This window comes from Lolium perenne, chromosome 6, assembly GCF_019359855.2.
Source record: "Lolium perenne isolate Kyuss_39 chromosome 6, Kyuss_2.0, whole genome shotgun sequence".
Taxonomy (NCBI): Eukaryota; Viridiplantae; Streptophyta; class Magnoliopsida; order Poales; family Poaceae; genus Lolium; species Lolium perenne.
Genome location: NC_067249.2, coordinates 71,941,439 through 71,963,642, shown reverse-complemented (window position 1 = coordinate 71,963,642; position 22,204 = coordinate 71,941,439). Strand labels below are relative to the sequence as shown.

At 43.6% G+C, this 22,204-nt stretch overlaps 2 protein-coding genes across 5 annotated transcripts; both read right to left on the bottom strand.

Annotated features, from left to right (window-relative positions):
* Positions 1 to 5,220: 5,220 nt before the first annotated feature.
* On the bottom strand, positions 5,221 to 12,421 carry LOC127307664 ((6-4)DNA photolyase). Its single transcript, XM_051338416.2, has 14 exons — positions 11,932 to 12,421; positions 11,753 to 11,824; positions 11,594 to 11,674; positions 11,308 to 11,478; positions 11,155 to 11,226; positions 10,937 to 11,023; positions 10,744 to 10,842; positions 10,587 to 10,670; positions 10,427 to 10,513; positions 10,240 to 10,311; positions 6,068 to 6,181; positions 5,884 to 5,971; positions 5,695 to 5,790; positions 5,221 to 5,601 (listed from the first exon to the last, which is right to left on the bottom strand). The coding sequence occupies exons 1-14, from the start codon at positions 12,256 to 12,258 to the stop codon at positions 5,420 to 5,422; spliced, it is 1,632 nt and encodes a 543-aa protein (XP_051194376.1). The 5' UTR covers positions 12,259 to 12,421; the 3' UTR covers positions 5,221 to 5,419.
* A 1,450-nt stretch (positions 12,422 to 13,871) lies between these two features.
* LOC127307663 (uncharacterized) lies at positions 13,872 to 21,875 on the bottom strand. 4 transcript variants are annotated; one of them, XM_051338412.1, is made up of 14 exons: positions 21,718 to 21,875; positions 20,763 to 20,887; positions 20,609 to 20,663; positions 20,150 to 20,238; positions 19,601 to 19,625; positions 19,188 to 19,226; positions 18,838 to 18,955; positions 17,442 to 17,608; positions 16,873 to 17,218; positions 16,691 to 16,803; positions 15,991 to 16,192; positions 15,104 to 15,907; positions 14,906 to 14,983; positions 13,872 to 14,545 (listed from the first exon to the last, which is right to left on the bottom strand). In XM_051338412.1, exons 2-14 carry the CDS (start codon positions 20,838 to 20,840, stop codon positions 14,212 to 14,214), a joined length of 2,448 nt encoding a protein of 815 aa, XP_051194372.1. In that variant the 5' UTR covers positions 20,841 to 20,887; positions 21,718 to 21,875; the 3' UTR covers positions 13,872 to 14,211. The 4 variants fall into 4 exon arrangements, with proteins under 4 accessions (XP_051194372.1, XP_051194373.1, XP_051194374.1 ...); XM_051338413.1 differs by having other exon boundaries at positions 13,872 to 14,536; XM_051338414.2 differs by lacking the exon at positions 21,718 to 21,875 and adding an exon at positions 20,331 to 20,377 and having other exon boundaries at positions 20,763 to 20,813.
* Between the last annotated feature and the right edge of the window lie 329 nt (positions 21,876 to 22,204).

Here is a 22,204-nt window from a genome sequence, read left to right as displayed (position 1 = left end):
CGCGATGACACGGAGATGATTCCCGTAGTTCCCTTCCTTTGCAAGAAGGTACGTCTACGTTTGGAGGAGTGTGGTTGCTACGAAAGCCAAACCAACAGCCACGAAGGCTTCACTCAGATCTCCGGTGAGCAACGCCACGAAGGCCTAGCCCACTTCCACTAAGGGATTTCCTCGAGGCGGAAACCGGGCCTTTACAAGGTTCTTGGGGCACACATCCACAACCAAATTGGAGGCTCCCAAATCTGTTACAACACAACAATCAACAACAATACATCAACACAAATCAACTAGGGAACCAAATAGGAACACTAGCATGAGATCCCTCAAACAAGAGAGGGGGAAATGAAGAACGCTTCGGTGAGGATGTAGATCGGTGTCTTCTCCTTCGAATCTCCAAAGATCAAGAGCTTTGGTTGGGGGAGGAAGGAGATCTTGCAAATCTTGAGTTTCTTGAGGTGGCTCTAATGGAGGTGGCTTGGCAGATTTCTTGTGTAATGATTGAGCAAGCAACCAAGGTAGAAGAAGGGGGGTATTTATACCTCCCCTCAAAATTGAGCCGTTGCAGCTTCCGGGGGGCCGGATATTCCGGCCTAAGTAAGGGCCGGATAATCCGCCCCCCCCCCGGATAATCCGGCCTACGGGACAAAACAGTGACTTTATCCGGCCAAATGTCCGGCCCTATGCCAGAGAAGCTTTTCTTCCAGTCCTTAGCCAAAATCGGGGGGGCCGGATATTTCCAAAATATCCGGCCCGGATATTCCGGCCCTGGTACAATACCGGGACAATATCCGGGCAAATGTCCGGCCCCCATACTGCGCTGCTTTTCCCTCGAAGACTTAGCCAAAATCAGGGGGCCGGATATTTCAACAATATCCGGCCCGGATTATCCGGCCTGGCCATCTTTTGCTGTTAACTTTTGACAGACCGACCAAATCCAACACACATAAATATGAATCTATGTAATCCCTGTACCACTTGAACAAACATTAGTGTATCATATATATTGACATCAAACACACAAAACATAATGTGAGAGATGTTCTTTCACTAGTAAGATTGCATGCGTCTGTTCTATTTAACCTTGATTCCAGGGAGGATTGGTCAGTCGCAGAACGTGCACTGAATGCACACATAGAGGGAGGAGGTCATCATGCAAGAGACAACACGGAAGAGGCCGAGGAACACCTCGACTCATCATCCGATGCAGCAAGTTCCTCGCATCATCATGTTGGGCATGTGGAGCCTCCACGCTTTTCTTCTGCACCGGAACCTTACTATGATTACGCTATGCATTATCCACCGGCGAGGAACAGCGACCCTCGTTGGGGTTGAACTCCACTTAGGCCAAAAGCCTAAGCTTGGGGGGAGGTATACCGGCATCACTCATTCTTTGCATATTATGATTGCTGGATACTTGTATATACTTGTTTAGTTTGTTTGAGTGGTTTTCTAATGAGAGGGAGATGATATTTGGGGAAGTGCTGCCTGAAAACAGATTCTGGACTGTTACCGAAAAAATTCTCAAAAATAGCCAGAACAGTATTTTGTGAAGCCAATTTTTGTACATGTTCCCCAGGTTGTTATCTAACTTTCATTAATTGAACACTTTTCGATTTGAGCAGTGGAAGAATTTCTTAAAAATCGAGTACTGTACTGCTGTCAAGTTTGACGAATTTCTGCTGCTTTGTGTTTATGTGAGTCTTCTAGTTTGCTATTTCTTGTTTTTGCTTTGTTTCTTTCCCAAAACACAAAAAGACCAAAAATATTTTTGTTGTTTCTCTTCATAATTTGTTTGCTTTGATTTCTTGCATTTATTTCGCTTTACTTGCTATTGCTAGTTTGCTATAAGAAAACCCAAAAAGATTTTGCTTTGTTTGCTTGTTTCTTTTTGTTCTTGTTTCTAATTCGAAAACACCAAAAATATTTGCTATTCTTCTTTGGTTTGTAAAGTTCATCATGAGTTCAATGGTCTTCGGTGGCTGGAGCGTGGTTTTTATTTCATATTATCCAAGCTACACAAGTGAAAGGCAATAATGACGATCTACGACAATTTGATTGTGGTGAGAGGCTGGTATGAACTCTATTTGTTTTCATTTTTGTACATATACTCATCCGTGTGAGCATGCTTAGTTGGTTCATGTGAGGTATATGTCATTTGAGGAAGTCTAGTAGTTCATGATCTCTCATGTTTAGCTCCAATTTATTAATATGAGTAGCATGTCATGGATGTTTGCTTGCATTGTTTTATTCATAAGTAGGTATGGCATTGTGGTATCCTCCTCTGAATAATTCATTTATATCGACTTGGCACATGCTCACGCATGCATATGACTGAACAAAAGTCAATTAAGACTCGATGATTTATATTGCTTCAGAGTTCTTGTATCACTTTTATGCCTCTGTTAATTTATTTTGCCGCAAGCATGATTATGACAGTTACTGCTCTCTTGATTTGTCGCTCCCTAGTCTTTTGCTAGCCTTCACTTGTACTGAGCGGGAACGCTGCTCGTGCTTCCAAACACCTTAAAACCAAGTTGTTCCAAAGTGTCCACCATAAATACCTATGCATGGCATTTCAAACCATTCCAAGTAAATTCTCATGCGCTACCTTTAAAACCTTCAAAATGCTTCTCAATTTGTGTTAATGTTTCATAGCTCATGAGGAAGTATGTGGTGTTTAACTTTCAACCTTGTCATTTACTTTTGACGGACTTTCATTATGGACTAGTGGCACATCCGCTTATCCAATAATTTTGCAAAAAGAGCTGGCAATGGGATTCCCAGTCCCAAATTAATTAACTTAAATAGACACTCCTCCATGGTATGTGATTGTTGGACGGCACCCGAAGGATTCGGTTAGCCATGGCTTGTGTAAGCAAAGGTTGGGGGAGTGTCATCATAATAAAACTAAAATAAAACGGCACTCCTTCATGGTATGAGATTGTTGGCAGGCACCCGAGGATTCGGTTAGCCATGGTTTGTGAAAGAAAGGTTGGAAGGAGTGCCGCATAAACATAAAAATAATTCATGGGAGCCGCTCTTGGAAGTCCGGTTGGCAAAGTAGTTGGTGTACCCATTACCATTCGTTGACAACAACAAACACCTCTCAAAATAATTTTACTCCTGTTTTAAAAATAATTCATGGGAGCCGCTCTTGGAAGTCCGGTTGGCAAAGTGGTTTTTATTTCATATGATCTTACCTGCAAGTTGTATACACATATCGCTGTCCGGAACCAAAGGCCCCGAAGTGACAGAAATCGGGACAACCGGAGGGGATGGTAGTGATGTGAGGATCACATGTGTTCACGGAGTGTTAATGCTTTGCTCCGGTACTCTATTAAAAGGAGTACCTTAATATCCAGTAGATTCCCTTGAGGCCCGGCTGCCACCGGCTGGTAGGACAAAAGATGTTGTACAAGTTTCTCATTGCGAGCACGTACGACTATAATTGGAACACATGCCTATTGATTGCTTTGTACTTGGACACCGTTTTATTATCTGCAAATGCCCTGCTATGATTGTTACATGAGTTTCTCTCATCCATGCAACGCCCGTTATCCGTCCCCGTGCCTACAGTATTTTAATCTTGCTGTTTACTATAATCACTACTGCTGTCTTTGTTACTCTGCTGCTGTTATTTCACTACTGCTACTGCTATAAAACTGTTACTACTGATAAACTCTTGCGAGCAAGTCTGTTTCCAGGTGCAGCTGAATTGACAACCCCGCTGTTAAGGCTTCCAAGTGTTCTTTGTCTCCCCTTGTGTCGAATCAATAAATTGGGTTATACTACCCGCGAAGACTGCTGCGATCCCCTATACTTGTGGGTCATCAAGAGGCCGCAAGTTGGCGATGGTTGGACCATACACCGCCGTAAGCCACCAGGCCGGCCCATTGGCCTGCGAGATCTCAACGGAGACAGAAAAAGTATCTACCCGGCTGCGCAGCACGGTCACGTCTTGCGACGCCCATGCAACGATCACACCTCCGGCGGTACCCAACGCAGGCAAGTACGCGAACCCGTCGAAGCGGGGCCCAAAGCATTCCACTATATCAAAAGCGGATACATGGTGGAGTTTTGACTCGGAGACACACACCACGGATGCCATCGCATCAGCTACCGCTACACGCACCGCAGTGCGACGCGCAGGGTTGTTGAGGCCCCTCGCGTTCCAAATGGCAAGGCGTAGATTTTGCACATCCATTGAGGACAACCCGCAAGGACCACCAAAGACAAGCGCTAACAGGCGCTTGCCGCGACCACCGCCTCGTCAAGGCTGGCACCGTCCAGAGAGCCCAAGCCGAAGAGCGCAGCGATGGCGGCGAGCTGCTCCGGTCCAAGTGGTGACGCGAAAATCTCAGCGTATTCCTCGAGCTGCCGTGGCGTCAACCTTTCCTCCTCCCCGCAGACACCAATCTACCGCTGCCGCGACCTTGAGCTTGATCATGGATGAGTGGCGGGCTTGGTTAGATTGTAGAGGTGGGGTTGTGAGAGTAGTGTCATAGTGTGTTCTTCGGCCTTTGGCCGTTCTCAGTCGCCCAAAGTGGCGGCTGAGCTGGTGGTGCTTAGAAGGGCTCGCCTTCTGAGTTGTAATGGTGTTGTATGGGACTTTCTTTCGTCCGTCTTCTCAAGCTTAATACAATAACGCGCAGATCTCCTGCGGGTTCTCGAAAAAAAAAAAGCATTTCCTAAATAGAATGTGCCAATAACTACGCATTTTGCTTACATCAGAATAATTACGATGGGTTTGGATGCAAGAGGAACATGGCAGCTAGCGTACGCGGATATAATTTCTGTAAGAAATGAAGCAGGAGCGTAAGTGGATGGTTTTGACGGCTGCGGTTTTGAAGCTAGAGGTTCGAACTGGCTGACGCATCTACACAGCTTATCCTTCACCCATCAGCCGTATTTCTTGTGTGTTGTTTTGTGCTTCAATCATGGCCCATTCCGTTCTTTATCGTCCTTTCCTTTCATTGGTGTGCAAGAGATAAAGCTTATCGCCATCCCCGTCTTGGCAGATTAGAGAGCGTACGTGCGTGCGTGCCAAACCCAGGCGTGATCTTGGTACCGGCTTCACGTGTTTTTGTTACTTTTGTGTTGGTTTCGTACAAGCAAGCAACCAACCGTGAACCAACTAACCAACAATACTTGTCTTTCCTCCTACTAGCGTGTGATTAGTAGATGGATTAAGAGTTCTTTTCGAAAAAAATAGATTAAGAGTTGATAAGAAGACTAATCAGTTCTCCCAAAGTTTGTTACATCAGAATTAATACTGTACTATAGTTTCGTAAGGCTGCTAAGAAGACTAATCAGTTCTCCCAAACTTTGTTACATCAGAATTAATACTGTACTATAGTTTAGTAAGGCTGCTAAGGCTAGCACTTCTATTTGACCTTGTTAAAACTTTTCTACAATCGCCTCAGCTGCTCTTCTTCGGTTGCTTGGACTTGGATGAGTCTGGGGCATATTCAGAAATCTTTCTCTGCCGTGAATTCGAGGCCTTGTTTCCTTTGGCAGTGTCACTGCCATCAGGTCGATTCGACGCGTAAGCTTCCCCCATCCTGTTCTTGCATTCTTTGCTTGCAGCCGCATGATCAACCACTGCAAGTGCAAAAAGGAAAAATGCTGAAGATCCAGGCATCGTACAAATTTGCTATATGCTTTCTGCGTCTGAAAAAATAAGTTTCTTCTCACCTGGTTTCGGGTAGTCTTTGCCGATGATGCATCTGGCTTTCTCCTGGACGCTGAGGGGCGCGGTCCAAGGCTCGTAGATGTACTGCTTGGGCATGTCTGCAACACAACAACGGAGGGTTAATTGCTTCTTAGATCACAAAGATGTTGTGTTGCTTTCTGATGATGAAATTTTGTTGCTGGGATAGTCACGTTTCAGCGCTGGGATGAAATGTCTGATGTAGTCTCCGTTGGGGTCGTACTTCTTTCCGAATGAGATTGGGGAGTAGATTCTGTGATACTGTGTCGAGGACGCATGGAAGAAAATATATTAGACTGAATGAAAATGCAGTTAGAACTTACAAGTAGTGCCTAAAGCGACTGTTTGATAGCTAACCTGGTAGAAGAAGGATGAACAGGAGAGCCACAGCCAGTTGCCGTTGTTAATGGCCCAGTCAGAATCTATCAGTAGCCTTTCAAAGACGTCACGGCCTTTCTCCCAGTGGATAAACTTCATGCAATAGACAAGTTAGACAATTTGAGGTAAAGAAAATTATCTAGGCTTGGAATCAGATCTCTTTTTTTTTTTTGCAAAAATAGAATCTGACTTGAAATAAACTCTCTTTTTCTAACTCTGATGTGCCCCTGCACATGGGCTAAAAAGAATCACTTGGAAATAAATACTAGTTTCATGTTGCTTTCAGAAAGGTATGTCCTTATCATGTATGATTAGGTCAGGATCGGAACTGCGACTATGGAAATTTTGGATAATTTCGGAGTATTAAATTTCACATCCGGAATAAATATGATAATTTCATATGGAGTTTGGTTTCTGTCTATGGGGCTGCCCAGGTTGTTGATAAGCCTGCTTTTCTTCGGGAGTTGGTTAATTTAGCAAAGGACAATCCGCACCCTATTATTATAGGCGGGGATTTTAACTTTCCAAGATACCCTCACGAGAAAAGTAGGGGCAAGTTTGACACCCATTGGTCTTTCTTATTCAACATTGTTATTGATAGTCTGGAATTGAGAGAGGTATCAATGGGTGGGAGACAATTCACTTGGGCGAACAGTCTCCCAGGCCTACTATGAGAAATTGGATCGAGTATTGATGGACTCATATTGAGAATTGAAATTCCCCCTACTCTTAGTACGGGTCCTTCCTCGGATTGAAACTTTGTCAGATCATGCTCCAATTTTATTATCTACTGGGACACCATTACCGCAACGGAGACGTACGTTCAAATTTGAACTTGGATGGCTCAATCGGGATGGTTTCTCGGATATGGTTAAATTTATTTGGGACAAGCCGGTTGTTGGGAACACGCCAATCCAAAGGTGGAATAACAAACTACGCTCGATGCGTAGATACCTTGGAGGGTGGGCTAGGCAAATGGCAGGCCAGCTCAAACAAGAGAAACTCAGCCTATCATCAGATATTGATGACTTAGAGGCACTCGTTGAGGTACGACCGTTGACTAAGCAGGAGATTGATCTTAAAAGTCAATATAATACTAAGTTAGCCGGTTTACTTCGTGAGGAGGAACTCAAATGGTACCAGAGGTCTAAGGCCCAGTCCTGTTAGGAGGAGATTCGAATACGAGATACTTTCATAGTGTCGCCAATGGTCAACATAGAAAGAAACTCATTCATTCTCTTACTCAGGACGAGGGACTGATTGAAGGTCAGGAGCAGCTAAAGTCCTATATTACATCATACTATAAAGGTCTTTTTGGCACTCCGGAGGAATCGGATATATCCATAGATGAATCCCGGATTGATGATATCCCCCAAGTGTCTACAAGAAAACGATATCCTAATCTCCCCGTATTTCGAGGAGGAAATAAGAAAAGCGGTTTTTAAGATGGAGCATAATAAGGCACCAGGACCGGATGGTTTTCCGGCTGAATTTTACCAAACCTTTTGGGACATTTTCAAGTTTTACTCATTGGATCTGTTTCCTGAACTCCACGAGGTGCAGCTAGATCTGTTCCGTATTAATTTTGGTGAAATCATTCTTTTACGAAAGTTAATAATGTGGAACGGATTCAGCAATACAGACCAATATGCCTACTAAATGTTTGTTTTAAAATATTCACAAAAGTTGCTACTATTCGACTTAATTCAGTGGCTGATCAAGTGGTGCGCCCTTCTAAGACTGCTTTTACGCAAGGAAGATACATCCTAGATGGGGTGGTGACCTTGCATGAGACAATCCAAGATGCATCGCAAAAAGTTGAATGGGGTCATGCTCAAAATCGACTTTGAAAAAGTCTATGATAAACTCAAATGGCCATTTCTTCAACAACACTCTGGATTGGCGCGCTCTTATAAATAACTTTGTTTTTGGTGGAAGTGTTGCCATTAAGGTCAATCATGACCCTGGCAAATATTTATTTCCAGACCAGAAAAGGATTGAGGTAAGGTGATCCCCTATCTCCAATGTTATTTAACATTGTGGCGGATATGCTTGCAATTATAATAGAGCGCGCTAAGATCGATGGCCAAATTGAAGGAGTAGTCCCCCATTTGGTTGATGGGGCCTTATCCATCTTTCGGTATGGCGATGACACAATTCTATTTATGGATCAAGACTTGGAAAACGCACGTGATCTCAAATTAATTCTTTCAGCATTCGAGCAGTTGTCAAGTTTTAAGATTAATTTCCATAAAAGTGAATTGTTTTGTTTCGGTGATTCCAAAGATGATGCCAACCCTTTACGCTGAATTATTCGGCTGTGGGATTGGTTGTTTTCCAATCATCTATATTGGCATTCCGATTCACTATCGGAGGCTCACGCTGGCTGAATGGAAAATTGTTGAAGAAGGACTTCAAAAACGTCTTACTAGTTGGAAAGGAAAATTACTATCCCTTGGTGAAAGATTAGTTCTCATAAACTCAGTACTTACAAATATGGTACTGTATAAGATTTCTTTCTTCCAGATACCGAAAGGAGTCTTACATAGATTTGACTATTTCCGATCAAGATTCTTTTGGCAAGGGGATAGTGAGAAGAAAAAGTACCAGTTAACTAAATGGAGTGTTGTATGCCGTCCAAAAGATCAAGGTGAACTAGGTGTCCATGATCTTGAAGTTAAGAACAGGGCCTTGCTTGGTAAATGGCGGGCAAGGTTGTTAACGGAGGATGGTGTGTGGCAACAACTGCTGCGGAAAAAGTATGTTGTCTCAAAGGCGATCTCTCGGGTTCTTTGGAAACCAGGTGATTCACATTTTTTGGCTGGCGTCATGGCAACTAAAATATACTTTTCCCCATTTGGTTCTTTCTCCATTAAGAATGGGGCGAAGATACGGTTCTGGGAGTATAAATGGTTGGGAACAACCACTCTCCGTGAACAGTACCCAGCTTTGTACAGTATTGTTTGCCATAAAGGGGATACCTTGCAGAAGGTGTTGGAATCTTCCCCTCCCTCTATGACGTTCAGACGTGATCTTATTGGTCCCCGATTAGTCGCTTGGAACGAACTGCTTCAGCGGTTGGATTCAATCCACTTGGTTCAAGGGACGGATGAATTCCGTTGGAGTCTCACCAAGAATGGTGTATTTTTGGTCGGCTCCATGTACAAAGCTCTGTGTATTCCAACACAATCGGCTTTAAATAATAAATCCATCTGGAAGATGAAGATACCTCTTAAAACAAAGGTCTTTGCATGGTATCTTCGTTGAGGTGTGATTCTTACTAAAGATAATCTTGTAAAACACAACTGGCATGGTTGTACGAAATATGTGTTTTGTCACGAAGATGAGACAATAAAACACATTTTCTTCAATTGTCGGGTTGCTAGATCTATATGGTCAATCATTCAGATAGGGTCTACCTTATATCCACCTCGTAGCATTGCAAACATCTTTGGCAATCGGCTAAATAAGGTTGATTCTAGGTACAAAACTATTATCAGAGTGGGAGCGATTGATGTAGCATGGTCGCTTTGGCTATGCAGAAATGACAAGGTTTTTAATGACAAAAATTCCTCTATCATGCAGGTGTGTACAGCTTTGCTCCGTTTATGGTCGCCACTTCAGCGTTTGGAAGATCGAGATCTCTTTACGGAGGTGTCTACACGGTTGGAGAACACGGGCACGGAGTTTATTTTCCAACATGGGTGGCTACATAGTCGGAGGATTGAAGTCAACAGAACTTTATAGTAGTTGGCTTTTTATATCGTTCTTTGTATCTCTTTTTGCTTGATACTGGACTATTAAACGGTTGTGTGCATCCTAGTTATGCAAAGGCTGGGTGTAATGCTTAAAACCATTTTGAGTAATAAAGCGCCCTTATCGGAAAAAAAAGTGTTGCATGTGAAATTACTGTTTGTGATGTTGACTTCCCTCTAATGTGCATCAGCGCTCTAACTTCATTATTTTACGAATTCTTGATTGTTCTAAATCTAGTGTTACCTTCAGACTGTTTATTAAGAATATATCAGGGTTGAGAAATCACCTTCAGAATTTTGATGCGAATTGTTTAATACTGACACCTGACGTGCTAACTTACTACCAAAATTACAAACAAACAACATAAACCAAGCTACTGTGTAGATCATACGTACTAGATCACCCCGCGTCAGGAAACAAGCAACAGAGTGGCGTGCAAGATGATGCATCCAACCCCACTTCCTCAGCTGCCAACCAAGAAAATGATCAAAGTCATTCACATGATCCAGTTGCAAGTGATGCGAAACAGAATGATGGAAGCAAGACAGGTGTAAAGTTGTAGCACGTTTTTCAGGAAAAAACCTGAATCATGATGGCATCAATCCATGGATACCCTGTTCGGCCATCTCTCCATGCAACAAACAGCTCCTCACTCTCTCTCCATGGGATCTAGACTAGAAGGGACTGGGATTATGATAAAGGCGAAGAGAGTTGAAATAAGGAGGTGATAGGATCAGCAAACCTGTTTGCATATTTTGTTCCCTTTCATACGATCGAAATTAGGAGTGCCAAAAGACACTGTGTAGAAGAAGTCTCTCCACAGCAACTGTTACAATAAACGGAAATAAAGAAGAAGAAAATCAGAACAAACAAACCAATGCAGTTATAAATGAACTCACCTGGCCAGTCAATGAAACCGGTGGTTTTGTATGCATTTTGGTACTCCTGTAGACATCTTGAATACAGTGGTAAAAGTACCTTGACGACAGGCAACCAAACTGCAACATAACGATCCATTTCAATTCTCGACATTGTAATCTAAAGAAAACGGCAATAGACGAGACGGTTAAAGAGGATCATGGCAATACTCACTTTCAGATATGGTGACAAGACCGTTGTCGCGGGTTTCAGGAAGGCAGAAGGGTCACCCTTAGGTTTCTCAAACTTGGCAACCCACTCCTGCACGAAGGAGTTTGATGTTGTTAGAAGTCCAACTGTAAAAGTAACTTCCATTTCTAAATTCAATACTCAGAATTCAGAAGATACAGGTGCAATGAATCAGAGAAGTGATCACTTTTCAGAAATAAAACCTTATCCTGGAGTGACTCTCTCATCCTCTTCAGAGCTTCTGTCTCGCCGCCACGGAATGGCGGAACAGACTCCTATGTATGAATTCAATTAACATAAACTCAAATGTGATCAAACAAATAGTACACTGGATTCAGTGTTGCTTCTGCTCTAACCTGGCTGATATCACCATACCCAAGCTCCTCCAATTTGGGCACAGAAAACAACTCATACTCCCCGGTATCACCGATCGGCGGGAGCACGGAGTATTCCTCCGTTAAAGGCGCGGGGGGCTCCCCGGCAATGTTCAGAAACGACTGGTAAGTCAATGGTGGCCGGCCCCCATTCTTCAGGTTTGACAGTCGACAGAAAATAAAAACATCCCTTAAGCACATGACTCCAAAAATTCTACTGTATCAAGAAATGAACATAACCGCATTAGTGCTTCCAACTGTATATTACCTTCTCTATGATTTCTGCCGGGTCGAAAAGGGTGTGGCTGACCGGGGAGAACACCTCGATCCCCGACACAGCCGCAAAATCCTTGAGCGATCAGAGTAATTCGGTAAATTTCTGGTCTCCTTGCAAAAGTAGTACTTGCGGAGTGATCACTGCCCTTACCGTGACTCTCTTGTCGCGGGCCAGGGCGTACGGCTCGGTGTCGGACTCGAAGTACAGCTTCCCGATGTTCCACTGCGAGCACGGAAGAACACAATAGTAAGGTTAATTAGGTCCTCAAGTCAAGTGCTTGCAAGATTACAAAGAAGGGCGTGGTAGTTATATAGCATTTCGTTGCGCACGTCCTTGAGGGCGGCGCAGACGGCGTCGGAGACGTCGTCGCGGGCGCGGAGGAGGAGGAGGCGGGACCCGAGGCGGCGGAGGCGGGAGTCCAGGTCGTCGAGGCTCTCGAGGAGGAAGCGGACGCGGGCGACCCCGGCGCGCGCGGAGCCCGGAGAGGGCGCGTCGGGGTCCGGGCGGAGGTAGCTCGGGTCGAGCACGAACACCGGGTAGACCCGCGCGGCGCCGCGCCGGGCCAAGTCCAGCGCCGGGTTGTCGTGCACGCGGAGACCCTTCCGGAACCAGACCATCGCCGCCGCCGTCGCCGTCGCGGCGGTTGCGGCGTCCATTGGTGGTGGTGGTGGCTGGTCGGTTGGCGCTCCGAACTGGGAAGTTGTGGAGTGGCGCCTGGATCTGAGCCGTTGACGTGAGATCGGACGGTGGGGGTTTGAACTGCAAGGGGTAGCGGCAGCGAGTGGCGAGCCAGTGCCCACGTCGGTTTCTGGACCGATTTTGTGCGGATGATGGTGAAATGGAGGCATGGCTGTGCAAGTTCGGCGGAATATTACCGATCAGGCAAACTACCCTTCTATGTCAAAATTTGCAGTTAAGAACATCTCCAATGACAATGTATAATACTAGGTAAAGGTAGAGTATTGGGGGTTAAGAAAAATACATTAAGATTTGGGAGAAAAGTGGGGATAAGCTGGGATTAAACTCGCTTAATACTCTATCACCAAACAAATTTGTTTAAGTAACTGGGGATTTAGAGTTTGGTGAGGATTATCCCAACTAATTCCCACAAAAACTCCACTATCAAACAAGAACTTAGTGTGACCAAAGAGAGAAACTGTCAATTTACGCCCGCAACCACCAAAAAAAGTTCAACAAAATAAGATTCTCAATTTACCATAAACCACCATGGTAGAAAACACAGCCTAAATCTAACACGATGTCCATAGAAAATCAAACCTTTGTAAGTAACAAATTTAACAACCTTGCGAAACGCAATTGGTATGGAAATAAAAAAAAGTATGTATTACCATGAGGACGAGACTATCAAACACTAAATTTTTTTAGTGGAAATCTACAAGATTATACATTTGATCATCCAAATAGGTTCTACTTTATACTACCACGCAACGTTGCAAATATATTTGATAATTAGCTAAATGGTGTGGATCATAGGTTTAAATTACTTCTTAGGTGAGAGCGCTTGCCGCTATTTAATCAATCTAGCTATGTAGAAATGATAAGATTTTTAATGATAAAAATGCGTCTCTCATACAGGTTATCTACCGGTGTACAACTACGCTCCATTCACGGTCATCTCTAGAGCATGTGAAGCATCACGCCCTTATTTATGGAGGTGTCTACTCAATTCGATGACACGACGAGAGATTTTTTAACCAACATGCATGGCAGGCTAATCTGTGGATTGATCCTCCATCACCTTAGGCATCCTTACAGTACATTGTCTTTTATTTTCTAAGTTGATACATTTGGATTTAGCAGATGTGTGCATTATTAATTTCTTTTTGAACAAGGGATGGTTCCAGAGGGACCGAGAAGCTTTCATTTCAGTGGTGGCATGGGAAAGTACATAGAGGACCAAAAGAAGAAGAAATACAATCTAGTCCAAAAGATTTCCATATAGAGCCCTAAAGATAAACCTGGAAAAGCAACCGTGTCCAGCTTCTGTGCCACTTTCCCGCTGCATCTCAACGCAGCAAGGTACCACGCCGCCGGGGACAAAACCGTGATGTAGAAGGGCCTCCGCATCTTGGCCTGGAGGTTGGTGTAGACTTGTGTGTATTCTTAGTTATGCAGAAGCTAGATATATAATGCTTAAATATTTTAAGTCGAAAAGCGTCCTTTTTCGGAAAAAAATAACAAATTTAAACAGTTCATACCGCAGCAATATAAACTGATGCTTGTTCATGCGACCAAAGACAGATTGATATGACCCATACGAGAGACTCAGGTGCATATATTCATCAAAAGTGTAAAGTATCTCAATAGAATTACTACATTCAGCAGCTTTAACAAAACCATGATTGGCACCAGTAATAAGAACTGCCGCAAGAAAATGTTTGTGTGTACTGAACAGAACAATGCTAACCTCAGATTATGGTTGTCCAAAGATAATTCAACCGATTCACAATTCAGTCATCCCAAAGAACACATGTAACATTTCAAAAGTGCTGAACGACAGCAGGGGAGAACAGCTTCTCTAACAGAGGCCCAACTTGAACATGGAATGCAGATAGACTGAACCTAGTAAATGCCTTCTTTGTACCCCCCTACTTCCCAGGGGAGGGGGAGCCATCTCCGTAGGAAACCAAGCCCTTCTTTCCTTCAGGACTGATCGACATAGATGGGGACCTATCCTTACTTGCACGCTTCGGAGATGGCGAGGCAAGGGGAGAGCGATCTTGGACAGGTGGTGGGGACCTTGATCTTGACCCAGACAGGCTCCTGCTCCTGGAGATTGACCGTGCACGTGATCTTGGTCTCACGGCAGGAGGCGAACGACTACGTGCTGGACTCCTGCTGTAGCCACCTCCCCTTCCACGGTCTCGGTGAACAGGCGGGCTGCGTGACACACTTCGGCTCCTCCTTCTGTACCTGTTAGGCCTCCAGTGAAAAATGAAGAGAGAACCATGAATTTGAGCCATGTACTGGACTAGGCTATACTGAACATCTTGCCACATAATTAGTTGGAAGATGTTTATCACCAACAGTATCAAAGTAGAGAAGGATGCAAGCAAACATGTTGTAGTTCTTTATCAGATAATGCAACCGTTTGGAACACTGAACACTAAGACAAATTTGTGTGGGATCAGAAAGAGATCAAGAGAACATTACAAAATTCTATGTCTTTTTGCGGGAACAAAATTGTATGTCTATTTCCAAATAATTAAGGAAATTACACAGACATATCAAAATCAAATTTGCATTTGTTGTTCGTGCAGTCATTCTGAATAGTTACTATACCTCGGTGATGCTCTTCTAGGTGGACTTCTGTACCGCCTTGGAGGTGAACGATAACGACTGCCTCGGTGACTCATATACCTACAAAAAGATATTACAGTAAATTCTCCAGAATGAAAGAAACATAGTTCAAAAGTGTTTCACGAACTCAGCTACTTCTCCAGAATGAAAGAAATTAAGTCCATAAGTTAAAGCAGTTACCTGTCACGATCACCTCTTCCACCATAACGGTGAGAACGATCAGCAGAAGGAGAACGGTATTGTCTTGCAAATGAGTAACGTTGAGTAAAACCCCGCCCCCTTTTTATGCGTTTTGATCCATCAGGAGAGACACTCCTCGATGGGCTCCTACCGTGATTGGCTGGTGATACTGCCCTGCGAGGTGGGCTAGGACTTCTGCTTGTGTTCCTGCGAGATCGACCACCTCTCACAGGGGTCGGGCTTCTTCTAGATAATCCCACAGGGCTCCTGCTGAAGTTTCTACGAGGATTTCTTCTAGGGCTTCTGCTTGCAGTCTTTCTGGGAGGCAGATCTGGGCTCCGGCTGACACCCTTTTGCAATGGAGATCTTGCAGAAGTTCGGCTAACGCTTCTTCCCTTGTCCATAGGTGTGGGGCTTGGGCTGATGCTTTTCCGCACATGAGTTCTTTCCAGGCTCTTACTCGGACTTCTTCGTTGGAAGGATCTAACCGAGCTCCTGCTAATGCTTCTTGTCCGAGCTTCAACAGGACTCCTGCTCCTGCGGACAACAGGGCTTCTGCCTGCACTTCCAGGTGGGCTCTTGCTGAGGCTTCTCCGATGAGGGCTCGTGCTGATATTCCTCCGTCGGGGTGGACTCCTGTTTTCTTTTTGTTTGGGAGCATGGACAGGACTTCTACTACGACTCGGGTGAACAGGACTCGGGCTTACCAATCTCTCCGGGCTGACATATGACCTTTTGACTGGGCTTCTCGGACTTACACTCATACTCTTGCTCATTGAGTGATTAGCACTCATGCTCTGGCTCCTGCTTATCAATGTAAGATGAAATACTGCTTGCAGATGCAGTAAGCACAAAGAATGATTGATGTGGGAAGAAGTATAGGGAACCTAGATTTGCTTCGGTTGCCAGTTAGAACAGGAACAGTATCAAGGTTCCTTTCAGATCTTGAATTGGTAACACCATTTGTGCGCATCTCCCCATTTTCCAGTTGAGATTTGTCTTCTTGTGCTAGACTCCTTGCTGATGTTGCAATCTTTTCCTGAGTCGAAGTGGCATCCTTCAAAGCAAATACTGCTGTGTGATTTTCAGCTGGCAAGAAACAGTACAGGTTGATTAGTTGGCCAGTTGTGCAACATGAACTCTATCCTAGTACCTAACGATTTCATATCCCGTAAAATACAAGCACACAACTACTGCAGCCTAATTTTCTAGCTTTGAAGTATATTCATCAAAGCAATCAATAATAAGTGATGCCCAAGGCGGAGATTAATGAAGTAATAATCACACAAAAACTATCCCATAGCAAAATACCATTGCCTAACATGATCTACATAAATGAACTCCCACACCAATTTGTGGTTATGCAGGCTCAAGTGGCATAGTATACAGTTTTTCCGGTATTCTTTGGATGGATTAACATAGTGCATAACAAAACTCAAAAAAAAATGAAGTTCATGGGCCATGAGCCTAAATAAGAAACCAGTACAAGTTTAAGAGAGAGCATCTAGTTCACAATTTACACCCAATGAAATAAAGAAGCAACACAAATATGCATAGGCACATACATCAGCCACAAAAGGAAATTACCAGAAACTTGAGATGTGGCCTTAGATTTTCCTCCATGACGGTGCCGCTTTTTCCTAGCATCCTCAGCGCTGCTATCACTCGCATTTCCAGTTTCACTATCACTCTCTTCCATCCTGGTAATTAAATTTATGTTACATATCAGCAAACACCCCAAAATGTTCAATTTGGTAATGCGAACATACCTTTTCGACTTTTGCTTTGATTTCTTGTCACGCTTTCTACGTCTTTTCTCGCGCCTGCGGTCTCGCTTTCTTTTTCCATGCTTGCGTTTATCCTTCTTGGAGTGTCTCCTCCTGCGCTTTCGCTTTTCATCACTTGAGCTGCTGATGTCAGATGACTCACTGGAAGAATCTGAATCACTCTCAGAATCTGACTCAGACTCAGACGAGCTGTCTGATTCTGAAGAAGAATATCTCCTCTTCTTCTTTCTCCTCTTTGAAGATTTCTTGCGACGGCTCTTGTGTTTTTCTTCATTAGCTTCGTCATCAGATGAAATATTGGACAACTTTGATTTAACTTTCTTCTTATCTGTGGGATAATGGTAGCACAGAAAGGATGGTAAAAGACTAAGAGTATGTGAAAGATCTAGAACTATTTAGATGTTTAGATAGTTGTAAGGTACTCCCTCCGGTCGGATTTAATCGACGCGGAGGGAGGGCTGTACAAGCATGTCACTAGTGGACGGACGCGTCGATTAATTACGTCCAGAGGTAGTACATTCCAAAATCACTACTGATGATTTGAGCAGTACCGTTTTCAGTTGTGACAGATCCACGACTTTTACCATCAACAAGCTCCCCACAATCCACTATTCTTACTGGAGCAAGAGGCATATTAGTAGAACTGTCCACATCAACAAGCTCAATCCTCTTCAGCACATCATTTCCAAGAATAATCTTGCCAAAAACAGTGTTCTTCCTGCAATACAAGATAACACTAAAACCCTTCAGCATAAGAAACATGGGAATCACAGCATACTTAACTTCCTATCTATGTTGTGACTTGATATCCTGCGATATTTGAAGTACCATACGTGAGATTTCACTCTTTAACACAAAAACCAAGAGAACATCCAAGTTCACATTAAGCAGTACCTATCTGCATAACTGCATTCATTCCGAAATTGCACTCGGTAGATTTGCGTAAGGCCACTGTTGTATGCTATCCCAACCCAATAAATATTTTACTTTCCCTAGAATGCTGATTTTTCACACATGGGAAATTGTGAAAAGTTTTGAGTTGCGTCTAAAAGAAGCAAATGTTGCATACATGTGCAACATTCCCCATGCAAAGGGTTGTGCCAAATCATGATTCATGATCAACGAAAAAACAAGAGATTGTAGCGACTCAGTTACAATCTCTCTCCCTCTCCGGACATGTTTGGAAGGGTTGTGCAAAATCATGACCAGCAAAAAGAATATTGTAACTGGGTAGCTACAATCTTTCTGTACCCCCACCCCCTCCCTCTCTCATGTGCACGTTCCATATTTGATCATAGTTTTGCAAAACCTTTTGCAAGTTACACACTACGGAAAAATAAGTATTCCAAGAAATTCTAAGGGCTCAACAGAGCAAAAGGATTTCCCAGTCAGGATGGCATCATTGAATACCCATGCACTGAACAGAGAATGACGAAACAGATAGGATAATGGAACTATCTTTAACTAAATACTCCTCAACAAGAGTTGCTAGGAAAGACCTGAGTCAAGCATCAAATTAGATCCAAGCACTCAACAAGCAACACGGAGGAAGTAGTGCCAGGTAACTTTTACATCGATTATTACCTGGCAAAATAGATAAATGAAGAAAATTGTGTGCTCCTCTAAGAACATCACATGAAAGGCTAGAACGGCATTGTTCTAAATTTTGTATGCAACTGGAATTTCGTTCAAAATAGTTTGTTTGTTTCGCACTAAACAAAACAACTGTCAACCTAATGATAGTTATATATCTATAGTAGGGTCCATGAGCATATTTTATGATTTACACAATATTACATAAGCGACTTGGCAGACAACATTAATTTTCTGAACCCTTGCTGGTAAGGTATCACATGCAAAACTTGACTAAAGCTGAGAGTTCTGTTTACAAAATATTTTAAGCCTGAAACCTGCCACGACAATTGAAATGAACGCATCCAAACAAACCTGTCAAGATGTGCATTAGGCTTGAAAGTAATGAAGAACTGGGAGCCATTGGTATTACGTCCAGCATTTGCCATTGATAAAAGACCGCGGTCATCATGGCGTAGCACAAAATTCTCATCTGAAATGCAAATAATAAACAAGCATTACATGCATATTGATTACCATCATAACAGGATGAGTGCTATATTTGAGGATTTGACAGCTTCAAGAAATGATTGCGTCTAAACTAACAACATTATACTGGGTAAACAAACTTCCGAATGAATTTATAGACTATAGAATATCCACGAAACCCTATGCATACTTAATTTCAAATGAATATATTCCATACTGAGTTTAATGATAAATACCTTCAAACTGTTCGCCGTATATACTTTCTCCACCATTTCCTGAAAACACAACTATACTATTTAGTCACACTTCCACAAGTAAGAAAAACCTGAGCACCAGGAAGCAGAATACCATTATGGGTATGGAAGAATATTATAAATCACACGAGGGTCATGTACGCATGTCACAAATATGGGCTGTTAAGAAATTCTTCCCCTGCATCTCATTCTTCTCAACTTTATTTCTACCCACTGAACTAAAGTTGGTTCATTTCAGGTAAAACAAATGACAGGTTTATCAAAACTAGCATCTGCCAACTGTTTTGCAGTAGAATACACAAATGAACCAATAAAGAGTGATGTAACAGCAGGAGATTTCCACCTCTTCTCAATTCCATAAAGAATGTAAGAGAGGAAGTAACCAAATAACTCACCGTTTCCATTTGAGAAGTCACCACCCTGAAAAAAGGAAATACAGGTTAGCAAACCTGTGCTAACAAACCAATTTAAGGTCCCTTTTTCTTTTTGACAATGAAGGTAATACACCTTAAATACTATTCCCTCTTTCCCAAAATGTAAGGCCCTAAAATGCGCTTTATTTTGCACGGTCTTTGATTCACGACTATGACCACTAGGGAGTACCAAATTATATTATTGAGAATGTATAAATTGTATCATTGCATTTCTCTTGCAAAATTCTTTCATTTCATGTATCTTTATAATAATTATGAACATATTATAAGTACAAATCATAGTCAAAGTTGTAAGTTATTGACCAGCAAAAATCAAAGGTGCCTTACATTTTGGGAGGGAGGGAGTACATATGATAACAAAAGTTGTCGAAATCATCTGTCCTGTATCCTACATTCCTACATCATGGAAGGAAACAGAAAACTGGCTAAAAACAAGGAAAAGACAATGCTAACCTAAGATGAACCATATTGTTGAAAACATATAATTACACAGGAGAGAAAGGAACTGACTTGTGCCATGAACCCCTTGATGACACGGTGGAATATTGACCCCTTATAATATAATGGCTTCTTAGTTGTCTGTCCGATTCCCTTCTCACCTGCAGCACAACCTCAATTAGGAAGAGCAGTGGTGCCAAGACAAAGGGGGAGAATGAGCTTTCAAAAAATGAAGCCAATCTGTAAAATCAACCTGTTGAACTTGAGGGCCCTAGCACAAGAATAGGGATGCCTTAACCACTGTTGGAAATAATGCATAGGCTAACATTAATATATTTCCAACAACCACTAGGTCAATACATGATTTCAACAAGTACATCTGCAAATATTGGTATTCTATTTACATATAGTAGTGTTGATATTTCAAGACATAACTACTAGACCAGAACTGCAGCTATCTTTCACACACGGTCACAAATACAACTTAGGCACAGATGACATTTGTATCTGTTCACCAAAAATGAACATTACCTGTGCATAATGCTCTGAAGTTCTCAGCTGTCAGGGGAGCAACATCAGCAAACAGCTGCAAGGAAAAGGAAATTATTCAGTAAATCATAGGAGTTGCTGATCTCCAATCAGCCACCCACCCTTGCATGTGAACTTACAAGAAAAGAAAGTGTACCTCAAATATCATTCTTTCGTCAGGCCCATCACCTATTGATACGTCCAGAAAGACAATTGGGTTCTTGTTTCCACCCATCTTCTCGATGGCTAAAGTTGACGAGCCAGCAGTAGAGAAGCTTCAAACTGAGTAAAATAGGGAAATATAGATAACTACAATTGGTGATAGTGCATACAAAAAATAGAGGGCCGCTCAATATTATTGCACCAGTCGCAATCCGATTCATTCAGGCATACATAAGCAGAAAAAAAATTGAACCATAGACTCGGAGCATGTGGGCATCTGTTGGTATGCAAACTATCTCTTATTCTAATTGGCATCATGTCAGAAGACATAGAATTTGAGTTGCGTGCATTTATAGTACTTTATGAAGCACAGTATCTCTATGAAGGTGATTACTTCAATTGCCTCCTCTATTGGAACTGATTCTTCCCTACTAACCCTCGTTGTGCTTGAAGCTAGAGAACCATTGTCTACCCTATACCAGAGGGTCGAGCAAGATAGACAAAGCATGACTGCCCTAAATTAACCATCAGCAAACCCTTGACTGGGTCTAAACCATAAACAATGCGTCTACTGCAACAAGTGTCCTCGCTTCCACAGCTCTGTTCGACCCCACAGATAAAATCAGTCAGAGGCAACACTACAACGTTTAATCACGTTAGTGCTCCACCAGGGATCTAAGCGCCCTTCGTAACACGTATCGAAATCTGCCCCGCACCCAGATCAGGAGTCATGCGAGCACCGCCGAAACCCTAAAACCCCCAAAACCCTACCGCGTCGCGAACCCGAGACCGCAGACGCCACCAATCGGCGCAACGAGACCAGGACGAGGCACCCAATCGACCGCGCCGATCGAAACGCGAAACGAGCGCAAGTTTGCTCCGCGCGCGATCCGGCGAACGACGGGACGGCCACGCCGAAGGAGGAGGAGGAGGGGGAGAGGGGCACGAACCGCGGGGAGATTCGGGGCCTCCGGCCTTGGCGGAGGTTCGATCGTACCGGAGCTAAGGGTCCGATGAGGGGCGGAGGAGCGCGGCCGCAGCACCGCAGCAGCTCGACGCGGCCGCACAAGGCGAGTGGGGTGGGGTGGGGATAGGAGGGGGGAGGGGAGCAGCGGCCGAGAATTAAACCTACCCTTGCGTTTCGCGGGGGCAAGTACGATTCTGCCCCTGCGGCGGTAATTGCTACACGCACCCGCACAGAGCGTGGGGGCTGGTGGAAGGTGGACCCCTGTGGCAGTGACGGTGTTTCGTGTGTCGGTGCGGGTCCGGGGGACGCTTAGGTTGACCTGGAATTAAAACTCCAAACTCGCGAGTTAATTAAACGAGCAACCTGTGACTCGAACTTGATGCATAACGAGTTGAATAGAGCTTCAACTTTTGCCGCTACACGAATTCGAGCTAAACGAGCCGAGTTCGCCTACCTCGCGAGTAGCTCGT

What these genes read in the sequence shown, in the direction of transcription:
- LOC127307664 (XM_051338416.2), bottom strand. Translation starts at nt 12,258, where the DNA reads ATGGACGCCGCAACCGCCGCGACGGCGACGGCGGCGGCGATGGTCTGG. An exon ending in CGGCAGAAATCATAGAGAAG is followed by an intron (nt 11,479 to 11,593) that starts GTAATATACAGT and finishes TCAAACCTGAAG; the next exon opens with AATGGGGGCCGGCCACCATT. An exon ending in GGTATGGTGATATCAGCCAG is followed by an intron (nt 11,227 to 11,307) that starts GTTAGAGCAGAA and finishes ATTCATACATAG; the next exon opens with GAGTCTGTTCCGCCATTCCG.
- LOC127307663 (XM_051338412.1), bottom strand. Translation starts at nt 20,840, where the DNA reads ATGGGTGGAAACAAGAACCCAATTGTCTTTCTGGACGTATCAATAGGT. An exon ending in GGAAGAGGTGATCGTGACAG is followed by an intron (nt 14,984 to 15,103) that starts GTAACTGCTTTA and finishes ATCTTTTTGTAG; the next exon opens with GTATATGAGTCACCGAGGCA. An exon ending in CCTAGAAGAGCATCACCGAG is followed by an intron (nt 14,546 to 14,905) that starts GTATAGTAACTA and finishes TTTTCACTGGAG; the next exon opens with GCCTAACAGGTACAGAAGGA.